The sequence below is a fragment of the Mixophyes fleayi genome, chromosome 1 (genome assembly GCF_038048845.1).
Source record: "Mixophyes fleayi isolate aMixFle1 chromosome 1, aMixFle1.hap1, whole genome shotgun sequence".
Lineage (NCBI taxonomy): Eukaryota > Metazoa > Chordata > Amphibia > Anura > Limnodynastidae > Mixophyes > Mixophyes fleayi.
Genome location: NC_134402.1, coordinates 225,888,625 through 225,901,992, shown reverse-complemented (window position 1 = coordinate 225,901,992; position 13,368 = coordinate 225,888,625). Strand labels below are relative to the sequence as shown.

The 13,368-nt window shown below is 39.8% G+C and overlaps 1 protein-coding gene across 1 annotated transcript; it reads right to left on the bottom strand.

The window, feature by feature from the left end:
• Positions 1 to 420: 420 nt before the first annotated feature.
• Positions 421 to 9,707, bottom strand: PRSS57 (serine protease 57). The gene is made up of 5 exons (XM_075190648.1): positions 9,587 to 9,707; positions 5,927 to 6,074; positions 1,230 to 1,374; positions 867 to 1,127; positions 421 to 773 (listed from the first exon to the last, which is right to left on the bottom strand). The coding sequence occupies exons 1-5, from the start codon at positions 9,636 to 9,638 to the stop codon at positions 621 to 623; spliced, it is 759 nt and encodes a 252-aa protein (XP_075046749.1). The 5' UTR covers positions 9,639 to 9,707; the 3' UTR covers positions 421 to 620.
• Positions 9,708 to 13,368: the final 3,661 nt, after the last annotated feature.

Below are 13,368 nucleotides of genomic sequence, written 5' to 3'. Positions count from 1 at the left end.
TCATATGATTGCACAGTACTAAGCTGTCAAATTCCAACTTAAACTGTAATGTTGTCCAGTATAAGTCTACGTTTGTTGAATATTTTGTTAAATGTGCAAAATTATAACATATCCAATCATTGACTCAGTACAACCTGTAACAGAATGTGGCACCTTTTTTTTGCCAAGTCTCCATATTCTGGAGGCCAAGTATGCAGTCCGGGGCATTTGTCACATGCCCAAGGTCAGTTGTTTGAAATCGCTATGGGTTCATATGCAGAAGATTGATGATGGAAGCTTCACAGTAAAAGGGTTCCAGTTAGAAATAGTCTGCTAAAGAATGTATCTAACTGAAGTCTATGACTGAGGTTATATTAAAAAAATAGACCTTAAGAAATAGACAATAAAGTAAAGAATTTAATTTATCAACTCCTTGGCAGAGACAATTATGGCAGGCTATTTTAAAATGTGTTTTCATCTTTTTGGTTTATTTTCACTTCTCTATAAGCAAACTAATGCGCATAAATCTCATTTGATAGCTGCTCATTTAAAATACAAGGATATAAGTGACACAAGTTTATAACATTCCAAAATAACCATGAGACAAATCTAAACTAGTCCTTTACATGTGTGTGCTCCTTTCAAGATCTTACTATCACTTTCTCAATCCAGGACAGAAAAGATGCAACTCGTGTGTATACATCTGGTGTCCTAGGGTTTCCACAGCGAAATCCAGAAAAAGACACCACTCCTTCAACACGGTTTCTGCACACAAGGGGTCCACCAGAGTCACCCTGCAAAAATAATTTACACACCACGGTAAGGGTTAAATTAGCTACTAATTGTATTGCTATTGTCTACAGACCCCCTATATCTCCTATACTTACAGAGCAGAAGCCCCTGATCCTCATTTCAGGGCTAGCAGTGCACAGCATGCTATTATAGATGTTATGCCCCCAAGACACATTACAGTTTGCACGATTGATCACATTTACATTTGTTTCCATCATAGCTGTGGGTAAGGTCCCAAAATCAGACACTGTGCCCCAACCAGCCACGGAGCAGGGTAAACCAGGAAACACGTCTGTGTTGATGCGAGCAAGACTGATATTCTTTACTGAGTTTGTGATTGTAGCTGAATTGTTCAACTGAGAGGATGGAATGGAAAAAAAAAGATGATGTGGGCAATATTAGCAAAACCAAACACTTTAAATCCACTTCTGTTATAGATTTTAGCAATCTATTCTTACCTTTAGGAGGTGGATATCATTCTGAAAAGTCGTGGGGTTGTAGTCTGGGTGTTGGAATGATTCCTGGATACTGAACACCTGAACGAACCGGTCGGGCTTGTGCAGGTTATGACCACCAAGTACAACACGTACTATATCAGTAGGCCTGCCATAGAAAAACATATATTAATCTCTGTTGTGAGCTGCTGTATTATATATAGTAGTGAATTGATATTGGCGATAAATGTAATTCAAGAAATGTTTTATTAGCCAAGATTATAACACTTGATTGTGTTTATTTACATTAAAATGGAAACAATAATTATCAATATATATATATATCATAGCTGTGGACACTCTTCACATTTCCCCTATAAATACCCACCAAACATAGAAACACCATACTTACCAACTTTACAAAGTTGGTTTCCGGTAGAGGTGGGCATGATGGGGGAGGGGCTCCAAAATGCGCGTCATTTTGGGCCGCTCCCCCGTGACGTAATGATGCAAACGCGTCATTTGACAGCAGGGGGGCCGGGGCCAAATGCCGCGATTCATCGTTAATCGCGGCATTTGGGAGCTAATTCTGCCCACTTCACTAGGAAGTGAGCACTTCCTAGTGAAGTGGGCAGATCCGCGATATTGCCACACTCTCCCGGGAGTCCATGAGACTCTCGCAAAATGCGGGAGTCTCCCGGACATTCCGGGAGAGTTGGCAAGTCTGAGAAACACCACATGCATTAACAAATTAGACAGCCATGCTGCATGCCTATCTGGGTCTCTAAGACATTTCCCCTTTTCTCTTGTCTAGACCCAAATACTTGTTTCCTCCTTCTTTCTCCTCTGCCACCTTCATACCTACCTCCTTATCTCTCATCTTTCTCATACACCTTGCTCCTGCAGATCATATAGGGTTTGTAGCTGGGGGATGAGGGGGTGGAAGTAGTACTGAAGTCATTGCTACTTCTATTTCTATGCCATCACTCCTCACGTTACTAGACGTATTCATAATCCAATTAATGTGTATTTTAAGTGCTCACATTCAATGAATTTATACACAAAAGTCCAAGTAATGATAAGAGTCACATGCACAGGGCAGTCTGCATATATTTGACTAATCTCCTAACATACAAGCAGAGAAAAGAGAAAGCAGAGTTCCATCAATGGTCACATACATCCTGGAAGTGCTGAGAAAGATAGATATGCATACTACAGAGACGTTCAACACACTGCAAAAACACAGCAGATTAAAGACTATTTTCCCCGAGCTACCACTACTGCCCTGAGCCACTTCTGTACAAGGACCCCTACAAGAATTGCCTCATTCTGAAAAGGAAAACAATGTCTATCCAGGACTGTCACAGGCTGCTCCACAGCCTGCCAAAAGACTATTCCCTCATAGACAGTCCTGAAGAAGAAGAAGAGAAGTAAACACCTCCATCTCCCCTTATCCCCATATGTGTCTGATTTTCAATAAAGCCTTGGGCCTGTGACTCCCCCTCCCTTACCCCCTTCCTTTCCCCCATCACACTGCTTGAAGTTTGTTGATTATTTTTCCTTATATATGCACCCTTATATATGTCTTTCTATCAATAAAGCTTCAGGCCTGTGGTCACCCTCCCCTACCCCCTTCACCAACCTACCCCTGACATCCATTGTTTTTTGAAAGAGTTATCTTGTTGAAGAAATGCATGAATAGTGAAGTATTTGATGTATACTGTAGGATGTCGTATTGTACACCATGGGTCTGATTCATTAAGAAAAATAAAGCAAAATAAAGGAGTAACTTTGTACCATGGCAAAATCATTTTGTATTGGAGGGGAGGTCAATTTAAAATGTGACTGCAGATTTATAGTTGGGGTACGGCATATCCTAGACTCTATATTTCAGTGTAAATATAAAGCTAACAAGTATTTGTGTGCTACATGAAAAAAACAGCCAGTATTTAACTTATGTGCAAAATAATAAACTAATTTGCACCCATTGCATTGTAACATGGTTTGTCCAGGAGTAAATGTACTCCTTTTTTACTTTCCTTAATGAATGAGGCCCCATCCATATGTCTTGTATTGTACTATAAGGTATGTCTGATTTATGGTTCACGTTGCGCTGCGTCAGTATACTTGAAAGCAATGTGTTATGTTCTTTCGTATCTTTAGGCAATGAAAAGTTACATTTTTCAACCAAAAAATATGTTCTTATCAGGGGAAAGTCTGGGCCCCTCTGATGTAGGCAGGCTACCTTGGTCATCTGGCCAGAAGAATTGTGAGGCTGAGAAAGCCTGGTATAATCTGCCCCCTGAGCGGCAACTTGGGGGTGAATCACTGTGACGCACTTTAGCACATTTTTCCACATTTCTTTTTCTGCAATTGCCTCCTTTTTGCCTTGGCTTTCTGGTTGGGCTGGAGAATTTTTATATTTGCCAGGCCATTGGGCTGGAGCCGTATCCAAATGGCACTATTTATTTAATGGCTTGTTTGTCACCTTCACTTTTACGTTTTTTTCCCTACAGAGGGTATGGTGGGCCCTTATGGGCTCTGCAATTCCCTGACAATGTAGGGGGTGGTGTGGCCCTGAGGTTCCCACCCCCTAAAACCCTTTATATCTTTCCCTCCAGGAGTGGGTAAGGTTCCTGACCTTGGGTGAAGGTTTGGTAGATCCCAGGGTAAAGGAACCTCCCCTAGCCTGAAGTTGCATAATTTTTGCGCTTTTTCGTTTTTGCACTTTTTTTGTGCACTTGAGGTACTAAAGCTCCAATTCTGGGCATTCAAAACATAGTAACATAGTAACATAGTTATTGAGGTTGAAAAAACACACCAGTCCATCAAGTTCAAACTATTTTGGATCTCCTGCAATCCCTCTCTTATATTTGAATTCACATATCCACATATCAATTGAATCTGCCATCATGACCTTCTCTGGCATTGAATTCCATATCTTGACTGCCCTTACTGTAAGGAACCCCTTCCTTTGTTGGTTGTGAAACTTCCTCTCCTCTAACCTTAGGGGGTGACCACGTGTCCTGTGTATGGTCCTTGGGGTAAAAAGTTCTCATGAAAGTTCTCTGTATTGACCCCTAATGTATTTTTACATCGTAATCATATCCCCTCTTAGACGCCTCTTTTCTAAAGTAAAGATGCTTAAACTGGCTAACCTTTCCTCATAACTTAATGACTCCAGACCCTTTATCAATGTTGTCGCTCTTCTCTGAACCTTTTCCAGTTCTAAAATGTCTTTTTTATAGAGTGGTGCCCAGAACTATACACTGTATTCAAGATAAAGTCTTACCAATAATTTATATAGTGGCAAAATGACACTGTCTTCCCTTGCATCTATGCCCCTTTTATGCATGACGATACTTTATTGGCCTTTGCAGCTGGTGCTTGACATTGAGCACTATTGCGAAGTTTACTGTCAATGAGCACTCCCAACTCCTTTTCCCTTTTACATTCCCCTAAATGTATCCCATTTAATTTATAGGTTGTGTGTTTGTTTGTGATCCCTAAATCCATAACCTTACATTTATCTTTGTTAATCTTGATCTTCCATTTGGCTGCCCAATCCTCCAGTTTATTAAGTCCCTCTGCAGTGAAACTATGTCTTGCTCTGATTTCTTTTGCTTACAAAGTTCGGTGCAATCTCCAAAAATGGAAAGTTTGCTCTCTAAACCGTCACCAAGGTCATTAATAAATATAATTAAAAAGTAGTGGCCCCATCACGAAACCTTGAGGTACACCACTTAAAACTTTTGACCAATTAGAACATGTTCCATTTATCACAACTCCCTGTTCCCTATTCTCCAACCAGTTTTTGAACTAAGTACAAATGTTGTTTACTAGACCTAGTTCCCTTATTGGGTACTATTTAGTGGAAACAGACCCACAAAATGAGTAAAGAATCAACAGGCAACCCTGAGAACTCCCATTTCTAAAGTTCATATCACAACATGAAGGACCTGAGAGTATTCATTTTAAAGTGAAATTGTAGGATGAAGAAGGATATGTTAAATGATTTAGGACACTAACACTCTGAAAGCAAGACTATCTATATTGGTTTTCTTCTTAACTCAGTATAATGCATACATCAGCTATATGTTAATGACCTTTGACCTTGCCCAGACTCTGTCTCTCTCATCATCACTACATTCTGTTTTTCATCCGTCTATTAACTAAACTTGTTTCCTAGTCTCTACCTGCTAGCTGTCAGTCTGTTCTAAACACTGTGCCAGTCTAATTAACTAATTAATATTTGTAAACCTAGCCTAAAAATGGGGCTTCTGTGTCCTGAAAGCTGCAGCCTCTGTTGAATTAGTTACCCTTTAAATAATCAAATCTATATATAACTTTAATTGTAATGATTCTTTATTTTTTCATGGTCAGAAAGAGAGAATTACAATAATCAAAATAAACAGTATACACTAGTGGTGTTTGTGCAATAGAGCTGGAGGGCTTTGTGCAGTGTGTCTACCGGGATTTGTGCAAAGTAACTGAAGATCTGTGGATCTCTATGTAAAGTGGACGGAGTTCTGTGCCATGTGTCTGGAGATGTGTGGGGTTGCTAGTCTGTGCAATGAATGACTAGATCAGACTTGAGCATCCACTACAGTTACCTTAACTAGGGCTCATCTTTCCTTAACACATATGTCATATTCAATGTTCGTTTAAAAGGGTTCATTGTGTGCAATGATTAGTTTTGTATTTGATTTAAGGCGTCTCACGTGTCTTCCATGCAATGTGCTGCAGTGAGGACCCATTTAGGATGGATTAGGGCTCCTCCACAGAAACTCTCCCCTCCGATCTGTAGAGATACCATATATGGTCTGGAATGAGCTCTGGCTTCTCGTCCTCCGACAATTCTGAATGCCCCTGTTTAAATAGAGCAATAAGACACTTAAATAAACTTAAACTTAAAAACTACTACAACAAATTACCAAAACTCCATTTTTGCAAATAGAGACAATGTACACATTAATAAGCACAGTACACATTATTTTATTATTAAACACCCACAGTCAGTGGTGACTGACTGGACATCTGCGTCATGAATAGTAGTTCCCTTAGACAAAATGGAAATGGCTGGATGAATTATTGTGGACTTGTGCCATAAATATGTATTAGTGGCGCTATATAAATAAACGGTGATGATGATCATGACATCATGTAGAAGCATTGGTAAAAATAATTGATAAGCCGGCACCTCCTTGCATTACCCCTTTAAGAGCCTGAATAATAGTATCGGCCTTTAAACTGACGTCATTTTTGGCTGTCGGCATGATCATTTGTCTGGTATGTTGCAAGTTTGTTTTTCATACATTCGGTCTTCCCTGTCTGTCGTCAATGACAGATTCACACTTCTCATGTCGAAAAAAGTGTTGTCGTCCTTCTTGTCGTTGCGCTAAAGACTACAACTGATCTGTCATATCATGTTCTGCATATAGTGCTACTACTTATAAATGTATAGGCAACCATGGATATGGATTCAATAGGAATGCTTAAGCCCTTGGTTTGCCAAGCCTTGCATATACTATTTACTGAAAAGCTAGTAAATAATTACTTATGGTGACAATATATTTACTGACACATTTTTTTATGCTATATCAAAATGTATTTACAGATGATATCTGAGCTTTACTGACCCCTATTTTCTTCTTACAGAAAAATGCTGGAGCAGAAAACAAAGAATAAACAAATGCCTATGCTGCTAAGCTACATCTCTATATGTCATTTCACAAAGATGTGAGTACCATGTAAATGATACAGTTAGTAAATTAAATGGTAATTCATATCTCAGTAGAATTATTCACCCTAGTAAATACTTAGGTGACCATTGACCCCTTAAATAGGACATTATTTTCTACAACTTGTGCAACATGTACAGACAACATAATATTATCTATTTTAAGGCTATCATTGATCAGCAGCTTTCAATTAAAAACAATGGGCGAAAGAAAAGCAAACAGTTTTTGAAATCTATTAGCCACATTTGTTTGGTTATTGCAACTCGTTTATCATGAAGCTACTTCCATTATTTTTAAATAACTGAAAAAGAATAGGTTTTTTTGTGTGTGTTTTTGACCCGACGTGATGCAAGTTTTCTTTCTTCCTGAGTTTCACTAGTGCCTGCCTACACAATCAACTGGATTGTACTGTAATGATATATTTTATATTTTCTGCATGAAATGAGGGGTGTTATGCTGGATAGTACTACCTTTATTAAGGATTATTATAGCATAGAGCAAACAAATTTTATTGGAAGTTTGCAATTATATATTTTTATTACTGTGTAGTTTTTGTTCTGGTAGAATATTAAATTAATGTAGAAACAGGAGTTATCTAAACAAAATAAAAATAACTGGTCCTTCTAGTTTATATCTTAAGTCTATTACTGGTTAGCCCCAGGAGAGACACTTGTGGGTAAATGTTTAAAGCTGCGGGTTTGAAAAAGTGGAGATGTTGCCCATAGCAATCAATCAGCTTCTAGCTGTCATTTTGTAGAATGTTCTAAATAAATGATAACTAGAATCTGATTGGTTGCTATTGGCAACATATTCCCTTTTCCAACCTGCAGATTGATAAATTTACACCTTAGGCTAAGACTGTTTTAATAAACAGAAAAAAAAATGGGAATACAGGTCTACCATAAGATATTCTAGTAATGGAGACTGGTTAGGAGAGTCCAGGAAATTTCTATTTCATTTCCCTAGTGTCCTAGGAAGACAAAAAGGCATCTAAAATATCCTGAGTCAGATTAAAAGAAGTTAAAACATACTCATCATAGTCTTAATACTAAAGCCTAAGGAACCTACTTCAATAGACTTAGCATTAGTCCAAGCTCTAAAAAAATAAGTGGTAACATAAACCAAGCTGAACCTCCACAACTATCTTAAAAGATCTCTATTTACCTTCACAAATTCTAAAAATGTTTTGTTACTGATCTTTTGAGAAAACTGCAAAAAAAAATATTCAAAAAGGGAAATGCTCTGCACAGGGATAAAAAGAATATTCTAATTTTAGATGGAAAATAATTCATCATTGTTAGCAAAGAAGTGAGGAGTCCCACAAATAAAATAGCTATATTTGGAAGTGCACTAATAGTTTTTGTATGTCATGCTGGGGACCCAGTCATATGTTCTTTTTGCTGAAGCCATTAATGTTGTAAAGTGACCTTGACTGCTTTGGTTGCTTTTATCTTCCTCTGGTGTGTTCACCTATACTGCACTTCAAACAAATGAAGCCCACTCATGTTTATAGCCATTAGCCTTTGGCTCGCAGCATCTTGAAGAGCAACTTTGTGATAAGCCCTGTAAGCACATACAAAGTAAGGGTCTGAATCATTAAGGCACTGAAAACTAATGTATTATGTGTTTTTGTTTTAAATGTATGTAATTTGGGCATATGCACGTCCATATTCAACTACAAGCAGATATGAAGTCTCTTGTTGAATACAAGTCTAGGTACGCTCTGCTCTGACAGACAATATACTGCAGGTTACATCCAATACATGTGGAATATAAAGTCCCAGCAGAACACACAGAAAAAAAAAGATTATTTAATTATTGTCACCTGTTAATAATATAGTCAGTAATGAAAATAAAAATTACAAAAAATGTTTCGTTTTTTTCAATTCTTTTCACATGAAATACGTTTATCTGGATGTTATTAATGTCTACTGTAAAAAAGAGGAATTTTTACAGTTGCTGACCGAAAACACATATTCTAGCATGCATACACATCCGTCATTACTATCATTCGGCACTTACACCTGGCCTGTAGCTGGTGCAATTGATATGACAAAAACCACGTACCTTAGAGATTCCCAGAGCTTCAACCGGACACTGCTACGTGTTTGCTGTAAATTGAATATATGCATATGCCCAATCCCTTCCCGATCCATCCACAAAATCGTAGACTGTCGTGTCATTTGTATTCGAAGATGAAATAGATATGCTCTCTGGCATTTAATTTACTTACACAGCATCTTAACGCAACATACGGCACATATTGGCATTTACGTTCCTTCATGAATCAGGCCCTACATGTTTTATCTGATGTAGATGCAGTTAGAATGCTTGTTATTGAGATAATTGATTTTGAAAATAAATGTTATCTCTGTGCTCACTACAGTGCTTGAAATAAATGGGAAGCAGCATGGTCTATTTTTAATGAGTATAGTGGATGCATTTACCATAGAGATCAGTGATCTCTATATTACCAAGAGCTCTAGATGCTTCCACCACAGCTAAAATACATTTGTTTTACCCAGTATGCATGAACCATATAAGCAGCATGGGCGACAAGGCCCATGCATTATTTCACATTGCATATTAGTATTCAAAGCACATAATAAATAATGCATGTTATAGCAGCAATAATGTTACCTGAGAGAGGCAGCATGCACAAAGTCGCAGCCACAAACACCAGATATTTCATGGTTTGGTGATACCTGTGTAAGTCTTTAGAAATATGAATAATCAGCTTTTAAAAGATGTTAGTAGATGATCGTTAGGGAATTTCACCAGACTGGTGTTGTAAAGATTGTGGGTTTGTGTCCATAATTGGAACTGTGAGGAAGAGGGTTACCAACAGAGGAAATGTAATTTAACAGTATCCTGCTTGCGTTTACCAATATATGTAAGATGCATATATTGTATAAGGACTCCTAACTGCCATAACTCCCAACAATGTTGGAAGTGTTATCCCACTTTTTTGGACACTTATTCCCCTCTTTGAAATTGTAATATTTTGAGATTCATGTATAGATTTGCAAAGAATAGATTCAGCTCCCCAATGTACCTGTTTAGATTTTTATTGTAGTTAACAATTCAAAAAAATTCAGGGATAGTTTGCTGCTGAGTTGGTTCTGGACTGAGAACTTTTCATTCATCACCCGTTTCTTACAATTTAATGTACTTTTTAATCCTTGGCCCAGTCTAAGTATATAAATCCGAGAATCTGTGTATTATGTGTATTATTATTTCATGTTATTAGGTACATTTTGCCCTTGCTATTACCTGTAATATTGTATGAATTAGAAATAGAAAGAATATTGCCATATTGTGTGAAAATAACAGTGCAGCAGAAGTCATGTTGCTTGTGTTAGCTAAGGTAATTATCATTTGTCTCAAATGTCCATTGTCATGGGCTGTGTCTTAGATCTGGTTTGCAATCAGAACAATGTCTGAGTGACATAGCTAGCTGGCAGCCCACGTTAATTAGCTAGGTCAACAGGTAATCTGAGAGGCTAGAACTTCTAGATAATATGCAATGGGCCTCCACAGTAATATACTGGCTGAAATTGCATTAGGAAATGTATTAACATGTATCAATATAAATGTTATTGTATCAAAATGTATCACAGACTTAGATTGTGTAATGGGGCAGATACAATGTGTCAAATGTCTTGTTGTTTCACGCAAGTTTAAAGTGTCATTCCTTGATGTTATATTGTAACACTTTGTTTAGTGTATTCAGCCAAATTGCTAATTGAGTCAAGCCATCCCATTGTATAATCAAGGTAACAGAGACAATATGTCTAACAGTTAAAGTATCCACTGATAGACCCCTTCTGTAAGGGGGTGGATTGAAATATTTGACCCTACTTCCTGTGTATTGTTAGGTTTCAAGGTTACCTTAGTCAGTATTTACGCCGGCCTTCCTAGGGCGCGGAGTCTAACGGCCCTACCGGTCTTCTCCAAGAACCGCCGCAAGGCAGGGTGGGTTTTGCTGCCGGAGAACCGCAGGTCGCGGCCCCCAGGTTAGCCTACTGACGTAAGGAGAGAGTTCTATGAGATGGACATGTAGCGGCACGGTCAGATCCACAGAAGAATAGATAACTGAAGTCACTAACCGTATATTCAGAAGGTAGTAGTCTGGAGTAGAGACTGGTGGAATGCAGGAGTCAATCCGCGGTACAGCCCCAGGAGCAGAAGCGTAGTCCAGAATAGGCGGTTCGGTACACAGAGATCCGTCCGTTAAAGCAGTACCAGGGATAAGGCAGAAGAATAGTCTGGAGAATAGCCGGTTCGGTACACAGAGATCTGTCCGTTATGCAGTACCAGGGATTAGGCAGTAGAATGGTCTGGAGGATAGCCGGTTTGGTACACAGGGATCTGTCCGTTATGCAGTACCAGGGATTAGGCAGTAGAATGGTCTGAAGGAGAGCTGGTTCGGTACACAGAGATCTGTCCGTTATGCAGTACCAGGGATTAGGCAGTAGAATGGTCTGGAGGAGAGCTGGTTCGGTACACAGAGATCAGCAGTCACAAAGGAGAACACCAGGGAAGTCAAAGCACGGGAAGTGCAGCCAGATACAGGTAACACGTTGCTCTGACACCTACAGTGTGTCAGAGCAGTCCTGAAGTAGGAGTTTGAATTCCCCGCCCAGATCAGCTGACCTGCCGCCGGGACCTACCCGGAAGTGCGGCAGTACAGAGCGAAGGAGCGGCGCTGACACAGGTAAGCGCCGTGACAGTACCCCCCCCCCCCATTAGGGATGGCCACCGGACAGCCTATAAGGTTTCTGAGGGAATTTGGCATGGAATCTTCTTAACAGTACTGGAGCATGTAGATCACGTGCCGAAATCCATGAACGCTCCTCTGGTCCGTAGCCTTTCCAATCAACCAAGAATTGTAGAGAACCTCTGGAAATGCGAGAATTTAGAATTTCCTTGACCTCGAATTCATGATCTTGCGTAGAGACAGCGGCAGGAGGTCTCTTGGAAGAGGAAAATTTATTAATGACAAGTGGCTTGAGGAGGGAAATGTGAAACACGTTGGGAATCCTTAAAGTAGGAGGCAACTTTAATCTGAAAGCTACTGGATTAATAACTTCCAAGATCTTGAAGGGTCCAATGAAACGGGGAGCGAATTTCCTAGAAGGAACCAACAGGCGAAGGTTCCGCGTAGATAGCCATACCCTATCGCCAGGAGAAAGTAATGGGGAAGGTCTTCTTTTCTTATCAAACGCCTTTTTGCTGGTGGCAGTGGCGTGAAGTAGGTTACGTTTGATTATACCCCACCTGGACGAGAAGTCTGACCACATGGAATCTACAGCAGGAATTCCGGATGTAGGCAAATCATTAAAAGGAGGAACTCTAGGATGAAAGCCTTGGAGAGCAAAAAAAGGGGAAACCAATGTAGAGTCATGAGAATTATTATTGTGAGCAAATTCTGCCCAAGGTAACAAATCAACCCAGTCGTCATGTTTAGCTGAAATGAAGCATCTGAGGAATTTTTCGAGCTCTTGATTAGTCCTCTCAGTTAGACCATTGCTTTGGGGGTGGTATGCAGAGGAACAATTCAGTTTGATTCCACAAACACGAGAAAAGGCTCTCCAAAATCTTGCAACAAACTGTGTTCCACGGTCTGAAACGATGACCTCTGGGCAACCATGGAGACGGAATATTTCCTTTATAAAAAGTTGTGCCAGCACCGGAGCAGATGGAAGGCCTTTTAGAGGTACGAAATGAGCAGCCCGTGAGAAACGGTCTGTGACTACCCAAACCACGGAAAAGCCTCTTGAAGAGGGTAAATCAGTGATAAAGTCCATGGAGAGATGACTCCATGGACGATCTGGAATGGGTAAAGGCTGTAACAATCCATAGGAGGCTTGCCGAGGTACTTTGTTCTGAGCGCAGGTGGAACAAGCCGTAACGAACTCCCGAACATCAGAGTGAATAGATGGCCACCAGTAATTACGGGAGACAAAATCCAGAGTCTTCTTGATCCCAGCATGACCAGAGAACCGAGAGGCGTGAGCCCACTTGAGGAGTCTTGATCGAAGATGAGAAGAAACAAAGGTCTTCCCGGGAGGAATCACTAGATGAGCAGGGGTGGTGGCCAGTATACATTTCGAGCCCAGGATGGGTCTAGGAGTATCCTCTATAGCATCAGTGGCATCAAAGGATCGGGAAAGCGCATCCGCTTTCTTGTTCTTAGATCCTGGTCTAAAGGTGATGATCATATCAAACCGGGAGAAAAACAGGGACCATCTGGCTTGCCGAGGGTTTAAACAAGAAGCTGTTTGTAAATATAGAAGGTTCTTGTGATCTGTAAAAATCGTGATAGGAAACCTAGCTCCTTCCAAATGATGTCTCCATGCTTCTAAGGCTAATTTGATGGCCAGGAGTTCCCTATCTCCGATGCCATAATTCTTCTCGGC

Coding starts and splice junctions, on each gene's coding strand:
- PRSS57 (XM_075190648.1), bottom strand. CDS start 9,638: ATGAAATATCTGGTGTTTGTGGCTGCGACTTTGTGCATGCTGCCTCTC. Junction 6,075..9,586: donor GTGCATGCTGCCTCTCTCAG/GTAACATTATTG, acceptor CTATTTAAACAG/GGGCATTCAGAATTGTCGGA. Junction 774..866: donor GGATCAGGGGCTTCTGCTCT/GTAAGTATAGGA, acceptor TTATTTTTGCAG/GGTGACTCTGGTGGACCCCT.